Source organism: Aquarana catesbeiana, linkage group LG01 (assembly GCF_042186555.1).
Source record: "Aquarana catesbeiana isolate 2022-GZ linkage group LG01, ASM4218655v1, whole genome shotgun sequence".
Taxonomy (NCBI): Eukaryota; Metazoa; Chordata; class Amphibia; order Anura; family Ranidae; genus Aquarana; species Aquarana catesbeiana.
This window is the reverse complement of record NC_133324.1, coordinates 515,029,713-515,054,520: the sequence shown is the minus strand read 5'-3', so window position 1 is coordinate 515,054,520 and position 24,808 is coordinate 515,029,713. Positions and strand designations below refer to the sequence as shown.

The 24,808-nt window shown below is 43.9% G+C and overlaps 1 protein-coding gene across 3 annotated transcripts in view; it reads left to right on the top strand.

Annotated features, from left to right (window-relative positions):
* The window catches only part of POLRMT (RNA polymerase mitochondrial), a 287,623-nt gene that overhangs the window by 160,619 nt on the left and 102,196 nt on the right, over nt 1-24,808 (top strand). For 2 of the 3 annotated variants that reach the window (XM_073594039.1, XM_073594037.1), the window contains 2 exons: nt 5,081-5,230; nt 16,628-16,795. In XM_073594039.1, the coding sequence (XP_073450140.1) occupies nt 5,081-5,230; nt 16,628-16,795 (318 nt within the window). The remainder of the gene's footprint in view (nt 1-5,080; nt 5,231-16,627; nt 16,796-24,808) is intronic. The other variant, XM_073594038.1, reaches the window with a different exon arrangement.

Genomic DNA, 24,808 nt, shown 5'->3' with positions numbered 1-24,808 from the left:
TGATCCTTTTCTGACACACTGTATGTACAGTGGGTGTAAAAAGTCTACACCCCGTTAAAATGTCAGGTTTCTGTGATGTAACAAGACAAATATCAATAATTTCAGAATTTTTTCCACCTTTTAATGTGACCTATAAATTATACAACTCAGTTGAACAACAAACTGATATCTTTTAGGTGGAGGGAAGTAAAAATAAAAAACTAAAATAATGTGGTTGCATAAGTGTGCACATCCTTAACCACTTCCAGCCAAAGGACGTCATATGACGTCCTGGACCTTCAGTGGGAATATCTGAATGATGCCTGCAGCTATAGGCATCATTCAGATATCCTTGTTTGCAGCCGGCGATTCTGTGCACCATAAGAATGATCATAGCGACAGTTCCGTAGCTTGATCGTTCTTACAGGCGCCATCCGGTGCTTCTCCGGGCTCTCCCGTGCCATCGGGGACCCGGAGAAAGAATCGCCCACCGCCGGATGACGAGCATAGAGATGACCGGTCAAGAGGACCTGTCACAAATGATTCCTATTACAAGGGATGTTTATATTTCTTGTAAAAGGAATAAAAGCGATAAAAAAAAAAATGTTGTAAAAGAAAGTAAAAAAAAAAAAAAAAAATGCCCCTGTCCCCAGTACATCGTGCTCAGAAGTGAAAGCACACTTTAGTCCCGCCCACATATGTAAACGCCGTTCAAACCACACATGTGAGGTATCGCCGCATGCGTTAGAGCGCGAGCAACAATTCTAGCACTAGACCTCCTCTGTAACGCTAAACATGTAACCTGTAAAAAATTTTAAAGCGTCGCCTATGGAGATTTTTAAGTACTGAAGTTTGGCGTCATTCCATGAGTGACATGTTGGGTATCTATTTACTCTGCGTAACATCATCTTTCACATTATATAAAAGAATTGGGCTAACTTTACTGTTTTGTTGTTTTTTAAAACAAATTATTTTTTATAACAAAATTTTACTGTTTTTGTTATTTTCCAAAAAAACCACGTTTGAAAAATTGTTGCGCAAATACCGTGCGAGATAAAAAGTTGTAATGACCGCCATTTTATTCCCTAGGGTGTCTGCTAAAAAAAAATGTAATGTTGGAGGGTTCTGAGTAATCTTCTAGCAAAAAAGTTATGATTTTTACATGTAGGAGAGGAGTGCCAGAATAAGCCGGTATGGAAGTGGTCAAAGTAATACTTTGTTGAAGCACCTTTTAATTTTATTACAGCACTCAGTCTTTTTGGGTGTGAGTCTATCAGCATGGCGCATCTCAACTTGGCAATATTTGCCCACTCTTCTTTGCAAAAATATTCCAAATCTGTCAGATTGCAAGGGCATCTCCTGTGCACAGCCCTCTTCAGATAACCCCACAGATTTTCAATCAGATTCAGGTCTGGGCTCTGGCTGGGCCATTCCAAAACTTTAATCTTCTAGTAAAGCCATTTCTTTGTTGATTTGGATGTATGCTTTGGGTCGTTGTAATGCTGAAAGATCTTCATTTTCAGTTTTCTAGCAAAAGCCCTGAAGGTTTTGTGCCAATATAGACTGGTATTTGGAACTGTTCATAATTACCTCTGCCTTGACTAAGGCCCCTGTTCCAGCTGAAGAAAAACGGCCCCAATTCATGATGCTGCCACCACCATTCTTCACTGTGGGTATGGTGTTCTTTTGGTGATGTGCAGTGTTGTTTTAGCGCCAAACATATCTTTTTGAATTCAGGCCAAAAAGTTCAACCTTGGTTTCCTCAGACCATAATACATTTTCCCACGTGCTTTTGGGAGACTTCAGATGTGTTTTTGCTAAATTTAGGCATGCTTGGATGTTTTTCTTCATAAGAAAAGGCTTCCTTCTTGCCACTCTACCCCTTAGCCCAGATATATGAAGAATACGGGAGATTGATGTCACATGTACCACACAGCCAGTACTTGCCAGATATTCCTGCAGCTCCTTTAATGTTGCTGTGGGCCTCTTGGCAGCTACTCTGACCAGTTTTCTTCTTGTCTTTTCATAAATTTTGGAGGGATGTCCAGTTCTTGGTAATGTCACTGTTGTGCCATATTTTCTCCACTTGATGATGACTGTCTTCACTGTGTTCCATTGTATATCTAATGCCCTGGAAATGTTTTGTACCCTTCTCCTGACTGATTGGTACCTTTTAACAATGAGATCACTGATGCTTTGGAAGCTCTCTGCGGACCATGGCTTTTGTTGTAGGATGCGACTAAGAAAATGTCAGGAAAGACCTACTAGAACAGCTGAACTTTACTTGGGGTTAATCAGAGGCACTTTAACCCCTTCATGACTAAGCCTATTTTTGAAATTTGGTGTTTACAAGTTAAAATCCGTATTTTTTGCTAGAAAATTACTTATAACCCCCAAACATTATTTATATATATATATATATATATATATATATATATATATATATATATATATATTTTTAGCAGAGAATCTAGAGAATAAAATGGAAATTGTTGCAATATTTTATATCACACAGTATTTGTGCAGCGGTGTTTTAAATGCAAATTTTTGGGAAAAGGGACACTTTCATGAATTTTAAAAAAACCAAACAGTAAAGTTACCCCAATTTTTTTCTATAATGTGAAAGATGATGTTACGCCGAGTAAATAGATACCAAACATGTCACGCTTTATAATTGCACGCACTTGTGGAATGGCGACAAACTACGATACCTAAGAATTTCCATAGGCGACGCTTTAAAATTTTTTTTACGGTTACCAGGTTAGAGTTACAGAGGGGGTCTAGTGCTAAAATGATTGCTCTCGCTCTGACGATCACGGCGATACCTCACATGTGTGATTTGAACACCGTTTACATATGCGGGTGCGACTTCCGTATGCGTTTTCTTTGGTGCGCGAGCTCGCGGGGACTTCAAAAAAACTGCGATTCTGAATACTGTGTATCTTTTTAAAATGGGCGCCATTGGCAGCCGAGTAAACGGGAAGTGATGTCATGACGTTGCTTCCGCGTTTACATTTAGAAGGCTGGAACGAAGCCACCCACAGCTTCGTTTCAGCCCGCCCCCAGCCGCCGGAGACAGCCGATTGGCCACCGGGCCTCCCGATCGAACGGGAGGCCCGGTAACAGTGGCGGTAGGGGGGACGTCCCCTCCTGCTGCTCCGGTATAACAACCGAGTGGCTTTTAGCCACATCGGTTGTTATACCCGGAAAGCCGATCGCCCGCTGTAAAAAACTGTACCAAGATGATGCCTGCAGCTGTGGGCATCATCCCGGTGTAACCCCGGAAAGCCAAGTACGCACATCTGCGTACGCTCGGCGGGAAGGGGTTAAATGATGGTACGGAGCTTGTGGCAGGTGCGCACAGCGGGAAATTCAAAGTGACGTACAGGTACGTTACTTTGCCCAGCTGTGTCATTCTGCCGACATATATCTAAAGGAGGCGGTCAGCAAGTGGTTAATATGAGTTTGAATGTGATTGCTTAATTCTGAACACAGCTACATCCCCAGTTATAAGAGGGTGTGCACAGTTATACAACCACATTATTTTATTTTTACTCCCCCCCCCCCCAAAAGATTTCAGTTTGCTTTTCAATTGAGTTGTACAGTTTATAGGTCACATAAAGGTGGAAAAAGTTCTGAAATTATTTATCTTTGTCTCATTTTTTTACATCACAAAAACCTGACATTTTAACAGGGGTGTGTAGACTTTTTATATCCACTGTACACGGGACTCCGTGAAATATTCCTGTGGATTTCTCTCTTCCCGTTTACATCTCTCCGGTATTCTGGACACTCCACAGGTCAAACCTGTATGATGATAACTAGCTGGCTTTCGGATGGTGGGGTAGGAGAGGAAATGGGAATGTATACAAACTCGTTTTGGATAGGGTAAAGTCCTTTCAATATCTACAAGAGCACTGGCAACTACCGACTAATCAGTTGTTCTGCTACATCGAAAACAACTAACATGTCCATAGTGTGATCCGATGTCACGAGGAGGCACCCAAACACCTAACCCATTAGAGAATTGCTGTCAAAAAGACCAACCTGAGAGACCTAGTTTCAGATCTATACCCTTCTCTGATCAACTCGATGGGCTCTGGTCCACGTCCTTACAGCGCAAAATGGGCAGCCAACCTAGGCAAAAACCCCAATCATGCCGATCATGGGCCAGGATTTGGCTTGCCTCTTCCAAATGCTCCCGGTACATTTTCACCAGGAAACTTACAAACTACTCTCTCTGTGGTATATGTCCCAGGATTGGTTCACCCTGCTGTTATCTCCCATGTGCTTTTGCGGCTGTAGAGAGCGAGGTTTCACCTTTGGTCCTGCTCCAAGGATATTTAGCTTTGGATGTGGGTCTATAACATGATTAGATCAGCCCTTAACCTTTCTTTAGACCACAACCCCTGGAAAGCCCTTTTGCAGGAACCAATCCCATCACTGACTGCAAATCAGAGAAAGCTGTTAGGGTTTTAGTTTCCTGGCTGCCCTGCAAACCCTGGCTAGAGCATGGAAACAACAGTTCCAAATTTCACTGAATTACGACACAGGCTTATGGGCACAATGGTGCATGAGAAGTTCGCTACCATCTTGGAGGACACCCATACCAAATTCCTCAAGGTTTAGGATCCCTGGATCGCATATATAATGAACATAGACAGGACATTGCTTTTAGTCTGCCCACACCTGGCAACCTGTTGGTATTGCGACCTGGCTGAACCATGTTGGAGATCCCCCCCTTTTTTATATCATGTTCTCCCCCTTTTCTTTTGCTTCCAGGCAAGTCTTTCCTGCAGCTCTTTCCACAAGTCCTCTTCTCCATTTACTTTTCCTCTCCATTTTGATGCTTTTGCAAACAATCGCAGATTCTTTTTTCAACTCCCTTATTTTTCACACACCACTTCATTGACAGTCACACTGCGTTGTTCTCTCTGACTTTTATCTTCATGTGCATTGTTCTCCAGTAATTTAGGTCTATGCTCATTGGTTTCCAAAACTTGAAAAAAAACAATATAACTTTGTAAAACAGAAACGTAAAATTAGTAGACTTAAATGAAAAAGTAATGTCTGACTTAGATTTTTCTTTTCTTTATGTTAGCAGTCTCCTCCCTGTTATCCTAAAATGGACTTTACAATGACTGACTTACAGGAATGGTTTGAACAGCAACTGAAAATTGAGAGTTGTGATACTGTGACTATTAACAGTGTGGAGGCTATTAAACCAGTTACTGATGCCAAGATGAAAGCGGTAAGGCAAAGTGAAGTTAATGCTATTCATGTCCTTTTTTTTTTTTTTTTTTTTTTTTTTTTGATTTACAACAAAAACAAAGCAAATACATTCATATTCCAATTGCAGATAACAAAACACAAAGTTAGGGAAAAAAATGAGAGAGGCCCAATGCAACTATACCATCAATCATCCTTCTATGGGATATACTCTTAATTGTATATAATCTATTATTCATATAGATATCACATCCTTTTCCCTTACACCCCCCCCCCCCCTCCACCTTACCTACCACTCCTATATCTACACACGGAACATAACACCCCTATGGTGGTGGCAGAGCACATATAAGACTGTAATAGTATTACAGCAACAATCCCATTTATATCCTAAACTTGTCCCTCTACCATTTTTCCCTCTACTTATCCTTCTCCACTCTTTCTATAGTTTGAAAAGGATCTATCCACCCCTGGGATTCCATCTGATGCTATAATAAGGGGTGTTATACCAGGCATCCCTTACCATGGATCCCATATTTTATGGATTTTTTTTTTTTTTATCAAACCCCCCGGAACACATGCCATTCTTTTAGTAAGGTATCATTAACCTATGTACACCATTCCTCATATGTAGGAACACTTAGGCATATCCATTTTTGTGTAATCAACTTTTGTGCTATAAATAGCATCTTAATAGCTGTCTTAACTGCTGGTAGATGTACTTCTTTTTCTAAATAACCTAGTAGACTTATTTTAGGATCCAATTGTATCTGTGTTTGATAAACCAGATTAATAGTGTCCACTATTTTTTGCCAGTAGGACATTTCCATAACGTATAATCAATCAGCAGAAGTTCTCTGGTACTGAGGGCATTCAGATGTATCTCGTCTACCCCATTGATATAAATTAGCTGGGGTCCTATACACTCTATGAATTATATATAATTGCGTTAGGGACTGCTGAGGTGATACCGACACTAACTCTACTTGTTTCAAAATATTTTGCCCCTGTTCATCTGTTAGATCTCCCAAGTCCTTTTCCCATCCCCTTCTAGTGGGACAGATAGCCTCCCCCAAGATTGCCCAATTAAACAACCATATATAGTGGAAATAAGGCCCTTCTTAGTTTGTGTCTTTGCAGTAAGATCTATTAATAGCCTAGTTTGTACCTTTGAAGTGTAAGTTCACCTTTACAGAAAAATCTGTAAGGTGAACTCACACAGGACCCCCTCCTCCCCCCTGTCCTGCTAACCTAGACCGCGGCAATCTCCCGTTCAAAGCCTCAGTATATCCGCGTCAGGAGTCTGGGGCTTAGAAATCCCCTTGGCATCCACGCATCTTCTGCATAGCTGACAGGACGGCCTATGCGGCTGCTGTGACGGTGCTCACCAATTAGAATGCTCTGAAACGTCCCTCCTGACGTGGCTATACCAGGGCTTAGAATGGGACCGGGGGGGTGGGGGGGGGGGGGGGGGGGGGGGTCCTGTGTAAGTTCACCTTACAGATTTTTCTGTAAAGGTGAACTTACCCTTTAACTCATTAAAGTGGATGTAAACCCGAAATTTTTTTTTTTTTTTATGTCAGCTCTGAGCAATCCTCTTTTATTGTTCAGTGAGATAAATCTTGACAAACAGAGAAAAACTTTGTCAAATCCTCCCCCTTGCTGTGAGTGACATGTGATTTACATACATAGTTACATAGTTAGTCAGGTTGAAAAAAGACACAAGTCCATCCATTTCAACCTTCAAAACAATAAATAAATAAAATAAAAAATATCGTACAATCCAATATACCCAATTTTATACCCTCAGTTGAATCAGAGGAAGGCAAAAAACCCCAGCAGAGCATACTCCAATTTGCTACAGCAGGGGCAAAAATTCCTTCCTGATCCCCCAAGCGGTAATCGGATTTTCCCTGGATCAACTTTACCTATAAATGTTAGTACACAGTTATATTATGTACATTTAGGAAATTATCCAGGCCTTTCTTAAAGCAATCTACTGAGCTGGGCAGAACCACCTCTGGCGGGAGTCTATTCCACATTTTCACAGCTCTTACTGTGAAGAAACCTTTGCGTATTTGGAGATGAAATCTCTTTTCCTCTAGACGTAAAGAGTGCCCCCGTGTCCTCTGGGTTGACTGTAAAGAGAATAACTCAACACCAAGTTCACTATATGGACCCCTTATATATTTGAACATGTTGATCATATCCCCCCTTATTCTCCTCTTCTCAAGAGTGAATAAATTCAGTTCCTCTAATCTTTCCTCATAGTTGAGCTCCTCCATGCCTCTTATCAGTTTGGTTGCCCTTCTCTGCACTTTCTCCAGTTCCCCGATTATCCTTTTTGAGAACTGGTGCCCAAAACTGAACTGCATATTCCTGATGAGGTCTTAGTAATGATTTGAATAGGGGCAAAATGATATCTCTCTCTCTAGAGTCCATACCTCTCTTAATACAAGAAAGGACTTTGCTCGCTTTGGAAACCGCAGCTTGGCTCTGCATGCTATTATTGAGCTTATGATCTACCAAAACCCCCAGATCCTTCTCCACCACGGATTCCCCCAGTTGTACTCCCCTTAGCATGTATGATGCATGCATATTCTTAACCCCCAAGTGCATAACTTTACATTTCTCAACATTAAACCTCATCTGCCACATAGTCGCCCATTTAGACAGTGCATTGAGGTCGGCTTGTAAATTGGAGACATCCTGTAAGGACGTTATTCCACTGCATAGCTTGGTGTCATCTGCAAAGACAGAAATGTTACTTTCGATCCTAGACCCAATATAATTTATAAAGATATTAAAAAGTAAGGGTCCCTGCATTGAACCTTGGGGTACACCACTGATAACTTTAGACCATTCAGAGTAAGAATCATTAACCACTACTCTCTGAATTCTGTCTTTTAGCCAGTTTTCTATCCATTTACAAACTGATATTTCCAAGCCTGTAGACTTTACCTTACACATGAGCCGCGTGTGCGGAACTGTGTCGAACGCTTTTGCAAAATCAAAGTATACCACGTCCACAGCCACCCCTCTGTCCAAGGTTTTACTTACCTCTTCATAAAAAGAAATAAGGTTTGTCTGACAACTTCTGTCTTTCATGAATCCATGCTGTCTGTTTCTTAAAATGTTTTTTCTCAAGTCGTCTTCCAGGACGGCAACCTGAGAGATGACTGGTCCACCTGACAGGAAACACAATCAAAGAGATTAAAGCCCCCGCCTCTCCCCGTGCTCCTCAGTTTCTCCACAGCGAAACCGTTTGTTATTTTATCTATAGACCCGAGCCTGGGGCTGGTGGTCTCCCCCCTGGGAGCTGGACCAAATGCCTGGGTGGCCTCTGGGTCCGGCCGGATATTTTTTATCCTTCTTGGGTGGGGTTCCCCTATATTTTCCTCAGGGGGCAACGCAAGCTGAAGAAACCCCCCCTGAGAGCTGAAGGCCCCTGGGTACAGTGGTGTACCCAGAACTTCAGGGCCTATCTTCCTGCCTCCTCTCCTTACCTGCACGGTGGCCATGCAGAAAAGGAGCCTGGTTCTCCTCCCTTCTTGGGCAGTGAGTTTGTCTTACCTTTTCCCCTAGCTGGTCAGGGTGGGCAGACAGGTGCCTTGGTCGGCAGGGGGATGAGGAAAGTGGCTGGCTTCATGCTCCATGGCGTTGGCTCTCCCCACCCACCCTCTCGGAGCTCGCGCGGTTCTTATCCCCCTAGCTGTGCAGAGTGTCAGCAGAGGGGGAAGGTGCCTGCACTTCTCAGTGTCCTGTGGGTGCTCGGCACCTTTTTTGTTGAGGATAGGGGAGGAGTGGTGTGGTGTTACATCACTTCCTCCACTACACAGGAAGTGAGCTCAGCGTGGCCCGTGTCACTTCCGGTCTACGGCAAGATGGCGGCAGCATCAGCATGGTGAAAGGGGGAAAAGGCACAGTTGCTCGTCATAACAAGGAGATATAAATCCAGCTGGAGCAGGCGCCCATTTCTCCTACAGACCAGGCTATTTGTGCAGCATGGAACATGAGGAGCCACCTACAGGGTCCACGGCTATAGAGGAGACCACGGGGGGTGAGTCTGACCTGCCGCCAGAGGTTTAGATGGGGGAGGGTACCCCAATTCTTCGCCGAGTATTACAGTGCTATATTTATGCCTGTATATTTTGTTTCAGGGGACGATGCCATTACCCGTGAGGTTGCCAGTCATCCTGTTAAGACTACCCGTTCTAAAAGATGCGGGAATTGTAACGATAGGTTACCCCCAAGTCACCCTAAACCTTTCTGTTTTAAATGTATACAGAAGCTAACAGGGAAGGGGACATCCCAGATCATGAAGGATTTCCTCACGGTTCAAACTGAGATGCTCTCCACCCTAAAGGCGTTTCAATCCTCCTTTAGGGCGAGGGAGTCAGAGGCCCATACCAGTAAGGACGCCTCCTCCCAGGAGGGCTCCGCTTCCTCTAGAGGATCTAAACATGTCATTGATATACCAAAGTACTCCTTATGCCAGGATTCGGAAGAGGAACTAGAATCCGAATCTCTTGAGCAGAGATCTTCGGATGAGGGTGTAGCAGACAGCCAGGAGGAGGAGGGTGAGGACTCCAGGTCTAGTAGGCATATTTTTTCAGCCGATGACATGGAGGGCCTTCTGAGGGCCATTTATGCTTCCAAGGAGATTCAGGAGCCCACTGAGCAGGTCTCTGCCCAGGACAGGATGTACAGAGGCTTAATTAAGCCACAAGCTCGGGTTCTTCCGGTACATTCAGCCCTCAAAGATGTTATCTTGAGGGAATGGAAGGAACCAGAGAAGAGGCTCCTGAAGTACAAAACATGGAAGCGTAGGTGCCCCTTTTCGGAAGAAAATGAGGAGGAGTTTTTTAAGACCCCTAGATTAGACGCCTCCTTAGCTCAAGAGTCTAAACAGTCCGATCTCTCCTTTGAGGACACGGGCAATATAAAGGATCAGATGGATCGGTAGGCAGAAACCAATTTACGCAGGGCCTGGGAAGCTAACGCTGCGGCTATGAGCCCTGCATTGGCCTCAGCTTGCATTGCAAGAAATGCGGACATGTGGGTATGTAAACTCATGGACCATGTGTCCCGAACCACAAAATCTAAGGAGGTCTTAGATTCATTGGAAGTCATAGGTAGTGCAGTAGCATACCTAGCAGATGCTGCGGTTGAGACAGTGCGTGCTACCGCTAAATCTGGTGCCTTATTGAACTCAGCCAGGTGAGCCCTCTGGGTTAAAACCTGGGATGAGGATAGTTCATCAAAGACCCGGCTTTGTGGCCTCCACTTTGAGTGTTCACTCCTTTTTGGTACTGGGTTAGATCAAGCTTTGGCTATATCTACAGAAAAAGGGAAGAAGTTCCCTGTTAAACCAAGAAGAGACAGAAAGAGGTTTTTTCGTGGCCCCCAACCAAAGAACTGCTTCTCAGATAAAAAAAAGTCTCCCCTAATAGGCGTTGGGGAGCTGGAAAGGACAAGCAGAAATCAGGTATTCTCTTTTCCAGCCAGAAGGCGGGTGACAAGTCCGCCAAATGACTTGCCAGTAGGGGGAAGGCTTTCCCACTTTATCCCTCAGTGGGAAAGAGTCACGCAGAGCCCCCACATTCTCCAGATAGTAAGACACGGTTACAAGTTAGAATTTCTCTCCCCTCCTCCCCAGAAGTTTCTTTTGACCCACCTTCCCAAGGATCCCTGCAAGGCAGGAGGCATCCTACAGAACATAGAAGAGCTGGCCAGTCAGGACGTCATAGTACCGGTCCCAGTAGACCAACAGGGTCGGAAGTTTTACTCCCACATTTTTGTGGTACCCAAGCCCTCGGGAAAATATCGTCTTATAATCTAATCTAAGGAACCTCAATGTTTTCTTGCGGTACAAGAAGTTCCGCATGGAGAGTGTGTACTCCCTCAGAAGACACCTCTTCAAGGATGTGTTCATGGTAACCTTCGATTCAAAAGACGCTTACCTCCACGTCCCTATTTTTCGGGGTCATCAGATTTTTCTGAGGTTCGCAATTGCCTCCCCACAGGGAATTCAGCATTGGCAGTTTGCGGCCCTCCCCTTTGGACTGGCATCCAGTCCAAGGGTCTTCACAAAGGTCCTGGCAGAGGTAGTGGCCTTTCTACATCTCCAGGAAATAACGTTGATCCCCTATTTAGACGACATTATGATTTACAATCAGAATCGGGACCAGCTGCTTCTGAACCTAGCCAAGGTGATGGAGACCTTAGAATCTTTGGGATGGATCATCAGCAGGGAAAAATCCTCGCTGGTTCCGGTCCAAGTGAAGATATACCTGGGATTCCTGGTGGATTCAGCGGAACAAAGGTTAATTCTTCCTCAGAGCAAGGTAGAGGCCCTAATTTCAGCTGCCACTTCTCTGCTAGAAGCAAGGACAGCTTCATACAGGAGTATTATGAGAGTTTTGGGCCTAATGACTGTGTCTATACCTGCAGTCCCTTGGGCACAACTACATTCCAGGACCCTCCAGCATTTCCTCTTATCCTCCTGGGACAAGAAAAGGAGCTCTCTAGACCTAAAGGTCGTCATTCCGGTCGAAGTAAAAGAATCTCTTCACTGGTGGCAGCTTCCTCAGAGGCTTCAGGGGGTCACCTTTGGGGTCAGCTTCAGCCTCTCAGAATAACGACAGACGCAAGTTCCTGGGGGTGGGGGGCACACCTAGAGGATCTAAAAGCTCAGGGGTCCTGGGACTCGAGTCAGAGAGGATCCTCCTCAAACTTTCGAGAACTTTTGGCTGTCGGAAAGGCATTAAAAGATTTCGAGGGGAGAATCAAGAACCAAGAAGTTCAGATCCTTTCAGACAATGCCACAGCTGTGGCTTTTCTAAATCATCACGGGGGCACCAGATCCACGGCCTTCTGGCTCTGTCTCTAGAGATCCTGGGTTGGGCAGAGCACAGGGTTCTATCTATTTCCGCAGTTCACATAAAGGGAACTCTGAATATAGAGGCCGATTATCTCAGTAGCCAGCCGATTCTGCACGGAGAATGGATGTTGAATCCAGAGGTTTTCTCCTTGGTATGCCAGCAATTCGGCGTTCCAGAAGTAGATCTCTTCGCTTGCAGGGGGAACAGAAGGGTAAAGAGGTTCTTTTCCCTTGCTCGAGAAATGGGCATGGAGGGGATAGATGCATTGGCCCAGGTTTGGAAGTTCCGGTTGGCTTATGCTCCCCCCCCCCCCGGGGCTTATCCCGAGAGTTCTGCAAAAGGTATTTCTCTCGGAGGGCAATCCAATACTAATCGCCGTGGTGGCCCAAGAGAGCTTGGTTTCCAACCTTACAGCGTTGGTCCATAGCCCACCTCTTCACCTTCCTGTTCTGCACGACCTTCTCCTTCAGGGTCCAGTCTGCCACCCAGACCCCAGCTTCTTCAAGCTGACGGCCTGGCTCTTGAAAGGCGGAACCTGCAGGAAAAAGGCCTGTCGGACAGAGCAGTGAATACTCTTCTTCTTAGCAGGAAGCAGGTCACAAGGCGTATTTACGCTAAAACTTGGGGAGTTTTCTCTTGCTGGTGTCAAGCGAGAGGAACTTCTCAACAAGAGATCCCCGCCATTCTGGAATTTCTCCAGGATGGAGCAGATCAGGGTTTAGCAACCAAGACGCTTAAAGTACAAGTCACAGCCCTATCCTGTTTTTTGGAAAGACGCTTGGCATTGGACCCCCTGATCAAGAGATTCCTTTTGGTCAAGGAGAGGTTGTCCCCTGTCAAGATGTCTAGCTTTCCACCTTGGGATCTTACCTTGGTGTTGGAAAGTCTAACTAAGGCTCCCTTTGAACCTATAGACCAAATTCCCCTTAGGTTCCTCACCTTTAAGTTGACTTTTCTACTAGCAATCACATCTGCCAAGAGAGTAGGTGAGATTCAGGCCTTCTTGATTAAGGAGCCATTTTTTTGTTTATTAGAGGACAGGGTAATGCTTAGGCAGGACCCCCTGTACCTCCCTAAGGTAGCATCTAAGTTCCACAGAACTCAGAAAGTAGTGCTGCCTTCCTTTTGCAATAATCCCAAGAATGAAAGGGAAGTTTCTTTTCACTGTCTGGACGTCAGACGTTGTTTATTATCCTACTTAGATAAAGTTAAGGAGTTTAGAAGGTCCAGCCATCTTTTAGTTAACTTTTCCAGCCAAAAGAAGGGCCAACAAGCAAGTAAAGCATCCATAGCTAGATGGATTAAGCACACTATTTCTTTGGCCTATGAGCATTCCTGTAAGGCAGCCCCTAAGAACCTCAAGGCACAATCCACGCGATCTCTGGCAACCTCTTGGGCAGAAAGGGTCGGAGCTTTGATGGAGCAGATATGTAAAGCCGCTACTTGGACAAGCCAGAACACCTGAAGCATTACAGGGTGGAGTTACTGTCTCCTCAAGATCTGGTTTTTGGCAGGAAAGTCCTGCAAGTGGTTGTCCCGCCCTAAGGTAGGCCTGAGCTACTTGCTCCTCTCCCAGGATGCCGTCCTGGAAGACGACTTGAGAAAATGACCAGTTACTTACCGGTAACTGTGTTTCTGGGAAGTCTTCCAGGACGGCAGGCCTACTTCCCACCCATTCTGTTTAGGTATGTCTAATATATAGAGTGTGGTGGTGTTAGTCTTTTTTCTTCACTCTCGTGCACTGGTGTGGGTCAATACTTTGTCACAACTGAGGAGCACGGGGAGAGGCGGGGGCTTTAACCTCTTTGATTGTGTTTCCTGTCAGGTGGACCAGTCATCTCTCAGGGTGCCGTCCTGGAAGACTTCCCAGAAACACAGTTACTGGTAAGTAACTGGTCATTTTTTCAGCAAGAACTCATCTATGTGGTCTTTTATTAAACACTCCAGTATCTTCCCGACTATAGAAGTTAAACTAACAGGTCTATAGTTACTTGGTAAAGACTTTGATCACTTTTTAAATATAGGCACCACGTTTGCCCTGCGCCAATCCAGTGGTACTATTCCCGTCATTAATGAGTCCTTAAAAATTAGATACAATGGCTTTGAAATTACAGAGCTCAATTCTTTTAGGATCCGTGGGTGGATGCCATCAGGTCCAGGCGCTTTATCCACCTTTATTCTGTCTAAATAATTCTGGACCATATCACTTTTGAGCCATTGTGGATTATTCAGGGCTGTGTCACTACCACCCCCATTATGGACATGAGCTCTTTTGTATACACAGAGCTGAAGAAAGTATTTAATAAATTTGCCTTCTCTTTGTCCCCAGTCACCCACTCTAGATTATTTTATAAAGGGCCTACATGCTCAGACCTGGCCTTTTTACTATTAATGTATTTGAAGAATTTTTGGGAGTTTGTCCTACTATCTTTTGCAATCTGTCATTCGTTTTGAATTTTTGCATCCTTGATTTCCTTTTTACATATTCTGTTAAATTCTTTGTAACATTTAAACGACACTAGTGTTCCTTCATTTTTATATTTTTTAAAAGCTCTTTTCTTATTGTTTATAGCTTCTTTAACTTTGGCCGTGAGCCACATAGGTTTTGTTTTTAGCCTTTTAAACGTATTGCCCATGGGAATATATTTTGCAGTGGGGTCCCAAACAGTCTTTTTGAAGAATTCCCATTTCTGTTCTGTGTTTATCAATGCAAATATTCCCTACCAGTCTAAATCCTGGAGAGCAGCCCTCATCCTTGGAAAATTTGCTCTCTTGAAGTTAAGTATTTTTATCTTTCCCGTATGTATTTCTTGTTTACAGCTAACATCAAATGAAATCATGTTATGATCACTGCTACCCAGGTGTTCCTTTATCTGGATATTAGTAATAAGCTCTGCATGGTTTGAGATTACCAGGTCCAACAGAGCTTCATTCCTAGTTTGGGCCTCAATAAACTGGACCATAAAATTGTCCTGTAATAGGTTTATAAATTTTTGCCCTTTAACTGTCCCAGCAGTGCCATTACTCCAGTCAATTTCTGGGTAGTTAAAATCCCCCATTATTATCACTGTCGCAGCCCTTTCCATCTGTGCAAGGAGCTGAGTCTCCACCTCCTCGTTAAAATTGGGTGGTCTATAACAAACTCCAATGATTAACTTTGAACTAGGCCCATCTATATGCAGTTCCACCCATAATACCTTGTGCACTAGCCTAAGACATGCATTATTTTTCAATTCCCACCCCCACTCCTTTCTTTAGCAACTCTGCAAGGATTGGCTGTTCCACACCTCAGCATGATTTGGCATGCTCATGTGGTTACTTTCCTGTCTTTTCACTAGATGTTAGAGATCATAGCAGAAGTTCAGTGTAAGAAATACACAGGAGAAAATGCATATTGACAAGGGGAGTGTAGAGGTGGGTGGGGAGTCTACTGACATCACGACTCCACCCACAGAGCTCCAGACAACAGACCCACCCACATAATCTGCAGTTTTTTGGGTCTCATAACAGACAGAGGGGAGACATTTGACAGGTAAAGGTACATGCAGGAGGCATGTATATCCTTATAGATAACCCCTATGGCAATAGTTTAGAAAGGATGACATTGGGTTTACATGCACTTTAACTTTAAAATGGGCCTGTAAGGCATGTCTTAACTGTAAATATTGAAAGAAGGTATATGGGGGCAGAGAGTATTCGCTTTGTAATTCTTGAAATATTTTTAAAATATTATTAGAATATAATTGTGAGATATATTGAATACCTAATTCTCTCTACACCCTAAATCCTTCCAATTTATTTAATCCTTATACTTTATATTTTCCCATAAGGGGGTATAGACTGATATATGTACATATTGCATTATATATCTCATTTCCTGCCACACTTTATTCATAAGTACTAAAGTGGGTTTTTGAGTAACATTACCAAAAGACCCAGATTCCAATTGATTTATTAAATGACTATAGGAAAGTCGAGTCAACAATAGCGATTGAATTGGAGCCATCCAATTTATGTAACCCCCTATTCATGTCTTAATTAACTGATATACATCTTTCTTCTTTTCTGTACTCCTTTCTTTTATATTCTAAGTCTCCAGTTTCTAAGGCCCCTTTCACACGATAGGCCGTTCGGATCCACCTGTCCATTTTTCAGGCAGATCCGAGTGGGCCACCCATTGACGTCTATGGGCAGGCGGATGTCAGCGGAAATGGGTCTGCTGACTCCTGCCTGCCATCCGATTCGAAGTGATCCACTCAAAATAGATGAATCGGATGAAAACGGACAGGCTGTCCATTTTCATCCGATCTCCCCATAGAGAACAGCGGCTCTCACAGTGAGACTGTAACTATATAACTTTAACTTGTCATCCGCCTGCTCAGCGGGGATCAATGGAGCGATCCCCCACTGAGCTAGCGGAGTCTATCCAGCATTGCAAGTTTGGTAATTGTTGCCATTGTCCTACAGAATCTTGCTACATTTGCAGTTTAGTATTCCCTGTTTAGCATCTCAAACTAATGTGTGCTGTTTTGCAGAGAGCTGTGTTGGCCAGTCTCCGCTCAGTCTGGGGTAAAACTCTGCTCCGTGCACTGCAAGACTCAAAGAGCCAGCTAGCAGAGATCAGCAAGAGGACTCGCAGAATCAATATATATCCCTACCTGTGCCTGTTGGAGGATGAGCAATATGTGGAGATTATGCTACAAGTCAGTAGACTGTCTCTGTAAATGTGGAGTTTTTTTGTAATGCAGTCTTCAAATGTTCTGTGATTGCTAGTAAATTAGTGGTAGTATCTGCTTTTAAGGCAAACTTGTGAAAAAATTATTTAAATATTTGTTGCCTTTAAAACAAGGCAATAAATACTTCCCTTTCCGCTCTATTTCCAAGTTTTTGTTCCACAGTCCACTGGGAAACCAACATTTCTAGGATAATCGATTGCATTGATTCCTGTGCAGTTCAGTTTTACAATTATTCCCCTCTAAACCACATATCTAAGATATATTACTAACATGAGGCCAGAACGAGAAACCAGTGAAAGCTGTGAGGGACCTGAGGATAAAACCTTCTTGTCTCTGGACCCAAAATGAGCATGCAGCAACTGAAACCAGGGAGAAGTCTGGATTGACCTTAATAGATGTGCACCATAATAGCAATCACTCAGCTAAGTGTTTTTTTTTTTTTTTTTTTTTAATCTCAGACTTCGACAATGAGCTGAGCAGGCTGCTTCCGGTATTTATTTCTTAAATTGAAATGAATTTCTCTTTAATATACACAATGTTTTGTCTTGCATCAATCAATGTGCCCTTTAATCTGAGAATTATTTTTCTATTATCTACAAGCAGCTGCTGCTATTTTCATTTTTATCTAAAGCTTATTTTACATTTCACTGAATTGCACTGACCTCTTCCGAGGTATCCTGTCTTGGGAAAATGAACAGTTAATAAAGAAAAACTACATAAAGCAAAACTATATAGGAAGTCCAATTGATTTTTTTTTTCCACAGTTGTACTAACTTGTGAAACTTGTTTTTATGCACCTTTGTAATGTGTGGTTGCTTTACACAAATCTGAAGTCTATCCTTATGAAGATATATCCAAGGTGTGTTTTCTCTGCACAGACTTATAGTTGAATGTCTCTTTGGTGTATACAGTACATTTATGTAATGTGTATGTAACATACGGAATAAGCTCTGTGTATCCACTGTCATCTGCTGGTTTAACTGTTCTAGAAGGTCTGCACCCACAAAAATTCATTTTAATTTGGCTAGAGGTCGGTGGTTAGCGCAGGCATAGAATTGTGTAAAGTTAATTTATGAAAATTCAAAGCCAAGATTTTCTTCAAAATTCTCCTTGTGCTGCATATGATGCTTCTATCTATGGGGCAAAAAATATGGCAACACTGCTGCAAGGGTAGGAAGTTTATTGAATGAATTCCGTAGAGCTGAATTCTCAAGTCAGGGCTACATAGCTAACATTTCACACAGGTGACCCTTACCAATATTTACTTGGGACAGCAAAGTAGAGTGCTCTCTTACTTTGCAGCATTGAGGTCAGGGCTTTCATTTCCATTAAGAACACTCTCTGGATAATAAATGAGAACACTATATAGGAGAACAGCTCTTATAACTGTCTTTATCAAATGATGAATATAAATTTTAAAAAGTCCTTTTATAAACATTAAAGGGGTTGTAAAGGTAAATTTTTTTTTTTTTTTAAATAACAAACATGTTATACTTACCTTCACTGTGCAGCTTGTTCTGCACAGAGTGGCCCCGAACCTGCTCTTCTGGGGTCCCTCGGCGGCTGTCTCAGCTCCTCCCCGCAATAACTAACCACCTTAATGCGAGCTCTCTCGCATGGTGGTTAGTTATTGCGGGCGCACTCCCGTGATACAGCCGGCGGCTATAGCCACTCGCTGTATCACTCGGCCCCGCCCCCGGCGCGCCGCGTCATTGGCTGTGATTGACAGCAGCGCGAGCCAATGGCTGCGCTGCTTTCAATCCATCCACTATAGCCAATCAGCGACCAGGCTGATCAGCTGAATGGAGGTCGGGAGCAAGCGGCCGAGTTTCGAGGTGTCAGGTAAGTAAAACGGGGGAGCTGGGGGCGGCGGTATTTTCAAAAGTTTTTTCACCTTAATGCATAGAATGCATTAAGGTGAAAAAATTTATACCTTTGCAAACCCTTTAAGTGTCCAAAGGTGATGAAAAGTAGACATTTGCGTCTTGAAAAAGCAATCACCACTGTGCCATCACCTCGTGGAAAAATTCTCAATTGCCAAGTATGGCATTCCAGATCATAGGAAGGTCAAAATAAGCATATGTTAGTCAAATTTGTGCAGATTCCCATCCATCGCCTAAAGCGTTTGTTACCCCAACACTTCATATTCCTGATATGTGCCTGCTGTACCATGTACTTGTATGAGAAAGTATGATGTTCTCATTGTTTTGCTTCCTTTATCTGAAATGCCTGGTGTTTCTGCCAGTCCCTCTGCTTTCCTATTAAAAACTGACCACACAAAGCAGGAGAGCACACCGTGGTCCGTTTTCTAGCTATGCTGGGAACTCAGAGTACTCTCCTCTAATGATCACACTTGTCCTGACATGCCCCTGTTGCACAGCCATTCACTGGCAAGCTCAGTGTGCTGCTGCTTCTGCTCCCCCAGCTCTTATGCAGCTGAGAACAGAGGGAATGTGAATGGGTTGCTTTACAAGGTGGTTGTTTACAAGGTGATTGTTTACAATCACAAGCCGATCATATATGTTGCTCATGATGTCTCTTTAACTGTTGAAACTAGTATATCAGCTCTGCCTCAAAACTTGGAATAGTGCGCTGGGAAAAGAAAACTCGCATAGAGCAGTAACATTGATTTTAGGGCAAAACATCAGAAAGGAATTTAGAAAGTGCATCAACAGCTTGTATTTCCCAATAAACCTGTGCAGACTCCCATACACCATCCAATCTGATTAGACCGATCTTAGGCCTTATGCACACGGGATGTTTTTCCTCCCCTGCATATCTAGATTAAAGCTGCATTTTGTATGCACATTTGGTAATAATACATTCTATTGGCCAGAATATGAATTTATTCCTGGTAATTGGAAGGCATTAACTTCCAATGCGCCTAAATGCATTTAATGTTAATGCGCATTTGGTGTTTTTTCTGCCCCAATGCTCCTCTTCTGAACGCACAAGCGATGGGGTTTTCTCTCTTGCGTTCATTTGAGGTGGACGGACTTCCACTTTTCTGGCGATGTCTCATCAGTGCTACCCTGGCTTACCTCATCATGTACATTAAGGGGGGCAAGAGTACTTTCCTCCCACAGTCCAGAAAGGTGAAAGAAACGTGCTGATTTTCATTTCCCTGGCTTCTTGTTCTAGGGCTTCCAGCCCTTGAAGGCACCTTCTGGTGGTGCCCAGTGCTCCTGGCCTCTCATGGTCGAATGCCACAGACCAGCCCCCTCGGCATTGCTGACCTGCCCCCACTTGTTTCTGGGATTGTCTTTGTTGGTTTACGGGTCCGTGAACCCACTTCATTTCCCCCAACTGGGCCCACAAACTGTGTCTGGGTTCTAAAGGAATTTCGCTCTTGTCCTCTGGGGGCAGTTTAGTTTCTGTCCATTCTTCTTCCTCCTTGCCCCCACCTCACCTGCAGGCTCTGTATGGGGTGGTGCAGTGTTTGCTACTCCAGAGAATACTTGCCCCGGTCCCAGAGCTTGAGTGTTTTGTGTGTTTGTTTTTTTTTTTTTTACTCCAACCTGTTTTACAGTTCTAAGACAGACTGGGTTTGTCCAATTCTGGACCCCCGGCCCTGAATTGCTTGCGTGGGGGCAGAAGTTCAGGATGGAATCGTTCCATTCTGTGATGTCTTCCCTTCATTGGGGTGCTTTTCTACACTCTGTAGACATTGAGGATGTGTATCAGCACATCTCCATCTGTGCTAGGTATCAAAGCTTTATTTGCTTGTGATTGGGGATGCACATTGTCAATTCGTAACCCTTCCTTCGGCCTGGGCTCCACTCCTTGGGGTTTTGAAAGGTGCTAGTCCCTGTACTGGTGTGGCTGTGACTGCGGGATATCACCGGAATTGCTACCTGGATGTAGGGGGAATAGATAATTTCTCAATAACCACCATCAAAAACACCAATTGGACCACCACAGCCAACCACGTCTGTAAGAGATATATATGTCAACAGACAATGTGCGTTTTGGCGTAATGTCTTTATTAGGCTCCTGAAAAAGGCATTAGCCTGTTGAGTATACACATGGCTGGATATGGTGGTTGGTGAGAACTTTATTACCCCTACTGATGGTTACATGGCTAAGAGGTTATCCAGTAGCTGCTTCTTGATACTCGTGAGAGTGTACACTAATGCACTTTTCATTTGTGTGTGTGTGTGGTATATTTTTAGATCCTTCTGCCTTTTACAGTAATGTTACTACTCTATGTAAGTGTGTCTTTTTTGGGGGGGTATTCATTCATTATTGTGAGCCAAGACAGGTTTATTGGTCATGACAGCTAAGGAGTCAGTACTAGCAACATATAAGATCAGACAGGATAGTATATGGGAGTCTGTATGAGCTTATTGGAAACTGCAAGTTATTGATGCGCTTTAAACATCAGTTCCTTTCTGATGTTTTGCCCTAGTGTCAGCAATACTACTCTACACGGGTTTTCTTTTTTTCTGTTCTCAGTGCACAATTCTAAGTTTTGAGGCGGAGCTGATATACTCGTTGCATAATTTAAGGAGAAATCACAGACAACCTATTTGATTATCAAAAACATAAGAACTATCTGTGCTAAAATCTACATGAAATGTATAAATCAGCAGCTAGCATCACATTTGTTTATTATTATACTGGTTTTATATAGCGTCAACAGTTTGTGCAGCACTTAACAAAACCGAGGCAGACATTACAGTTACATTACAGTTTGGTACAAGAGGAATCAGAGGGCCCTGCTCATTAGAGCTTACAATCTAAAAAGGAAGGGTCAGCTTATACAAAAGGTAATAGCTGTGGGGGATGAGCTGATGGAGGAAGTAAAACAGTGTTAGAAGCAGGATAGGCTTCTTTAAAGAGAAGGGTTTTCAGGGATCGTCTAAAGATGGATAGATTAGGAGACAGTCGGACAGATTGGGGTAGGGAGTTCCAAAGGATAGGAGAAGCTCTGGAGAAATCCTGGAGGCAAGCATGGGAGGAGGTGACAAGGGAGCTAGAGAGCAGGAGGTCTTGGGAGGACAGAAGAGAGCGACTTGGTTGTTATTTTGGGACTAGGTTAGTGATGTAGCTGGGGCAGGGTTATGGATGGCTTTGTAAATTATTGTTAGTACTTTGAATTTTATTCGTTGGGTGAGTGGAAGCCAGTGGAGGGATTGGCAGAGAGGGGTGGAGGACACTGAATGGTTGGTAAGGTGGATGAGTCTTGCAGATGCACTCATTATGGACTGAAGGGGGGATAGTGTGTGTAAAGGTAATCCAATGAGGAGGGAGTTGCAGTAGTCGAGGCGAGAGATAACCATGGAGTGAATTAGATGCTTGGTGGTGTCATTAGTTAAAAAGGGGCGTATTCAGGAAAAGTTGCGGAGGCTAAGGTGGCATGATTTGGGCAGGGATTGTATGTGGGCCTGAAAGGACAGTTCAGAGTCTAAGGTTACCCCTAGCACCCTGTCATGTGGGGACGGACTGATAGATGTACCATTGATCTTGACAGAGAAGTCAGGGGAAGGGGCATGTGGGGGAGGAAATATTAAGAGCTCAGTTTTAGATAGATTCAGTATGAGGAAGTGGTTTGACATTCAGGCTGATATGTCTGTTAGTAAATCAGTGATGGGCGAGGAGATTGATGGGGTGAGCTTAGGGGCAGAGAGATAGATTTGGGTGTCATCAGCATATAAATGGTAGTAGAAGCCATGGGAGGCTATCAGCTGACCCAGGGAGGATGTGTGGATCGAGAATAGTAGAGGTCCAAGGACAGAACCTTGGGGGACCCCAACGGTAAGAGGAGTTGGAGAGGAGGAAGTGGAGTTGTAAATGACACTGAAGGTGCGATGAGATAGGTAAGATTCGAATCAATGGAGAGTGCAGCCATGGAGACCAAGCAAATTGAGTTTTTTTAGGAGGAGGGGGTGGTCAACTGTATCAAAGGCAGCGGAAAGGTCCAAGAGTAAGAGTATGGAGTAATGACCATTGATTTTGGCTGTTAGTAAATAGTTTGTGAGTTTTAGGAGGGCAGTTTCTGTGGAGTGCTGTGGGCGAAATACAGACTGAAGGGGATCAAGAAGATTATTCTCAATGAGGTGGTTGCTCAGTCAGTTGTAGACTAAACGTTCAAGGAGTTTGGAGGCAAAAGGGAGTAGAGAGATGGGTCTTAGGTTGTTAAGATTGGTGGGGTCTAGTGAGGCCTTTTTTGGTATGGGAGTGACTAGCGCATGTTTTAGAGGGTTGGGGAAGATGCCAGTAGAGAGGGAGAGGTTGAAGATATGAGTTAGAGTGTAGGATAGAGTCAGATGGTGACCGTAGTACTTGAGAAGGAACAAGGTCCAGGGGGCAGGAGGTTAGGTGGGCGTTAGAAAAAAGTTTAGTGACTTCCTCTATAGTAGCTGGGCTAAAAGAGGGAAGTATTTATTGTGCAGAACGACAAGGAGTGTAAAGTGAGGGAGATATCTGTAGAGCAGAGATCTCGAGATGAATTGTCTCAATCTTATTTTTGAAGTGATTAGCAATCTCCTGGGCAGTGAGTAAGTTAGTGGGTGAAGGTAATGGAGGACGAAGTAGAGTGGTAAAGGTAAAAAAGAGTTGACGGGGATTGCATGAGAGGGTGTTAATGAGCGTTATAAAGTAGGTCTGTTTGGCAGTGTGAAGGCAGGAATGGTATTTTTGGGGGGCAAAGGTATCCAGGGTGGATGACAGTGAACTGTTGTAGACAGAAGTGGCCAAGTTGGGGCAGGACAAGGATGAGATTTTGTCGTAGAAACAATCTGTAGCAGAAAAAAGAAGAGAAGGGTTAAGATGGCAAAGGAGGAGGCAGACAAGGAGAGAGTGAAACTAATAAGGTGGTGATCAGAGAGAGGAAAAGGAATATTGGAGAGGCTGTGCGGAGTGCGAAGGTAGGAGAATATGAGGTCAAGGCAGCTGCCAACAGTGAGTAGAAGCGCTTGTCCATTGTTTTAGGTCAAAAGAGGAGGTTAGGCTCAGCAGCTTAGAAGTAGCGGGAGTGTTAAGATTAACAGGGATGTTGAAGTCACCAAGAATGATTGTTTGAATTTCAGAAGAGAGAAAGTAGGGTAGCCAGGCAGAGAAGTCGTCAAGGAAGTTTGATATCGGTCCAGGGGGCCAATAGATCACAGCAATTCTCAATAAAACTGGAGAAAATAGATAAATACAGTGAGCTTCAAATGATGAGAGGGACAGAGAGGGGGGTAGATGAAGAACCTGAAAAGTGCTTTGAGGAGATAGGAGGATTCCAACACCACCTCCTTTCTGTCCACTAGGCCTGGGAGAGTGAGTCCACAGGAGGCCACCAAAGGAGAGAGCAGCAGGAGAAGGAAGGTCAGATTCTTGAATCCAGGTCTCAGTAAATGCAAGTAGGTTCAGGGAGTTTGTGATAAATAGGTCATGGACGGTGGTGAGTTTGTTCCAAACAGAGCAGGCATTCCAAAGGGCACAGGAGAAGGGGAGGCTGGTTCTAGGCTGAAGAGGAATAGAAATGAGATTGTGTGGATTGTGGCTGCTATCAGAGGATGGGGGGTGCTGGGTATGTTGGCCAAAGGTAAATGATGGCGGTCCAGGAGTTGGGGAAATATCTCCAAGTTAGGAGAAGCAGAAGGGTGAGAGAGGTGATATGGGAGTGTGACTTATGTGGGGGGACATGTCCCAGTGTCCTGCAGGTTTTATTGGTATATGGGTTCACAATTGGCAGGAGCTGTTATGTGCAGTAATAAGGTGAAAACAGGAGTGAGGGTGATATATATAAGCTGTGGGGTGGAGAAGATGGTGAAGGAGAGAGAATTTAAGGAGAGAGGATGCAACTGTGAGAAGGAGAAGTAGGGAGTGCATGATATAGAGTGGTGAGATTGAGAGGAAGCCTGGATGAGAGATGAAAAAGTCTGATGGAGAATCAGGTCACCTGTAGTCTGTTTAGTGTTCTTCAGAAGTCTGTTGTGGATTTTCGATCTGTGCATTCGCTGAAGTGCTGAGCCGAAGTGTAATACTTAATCC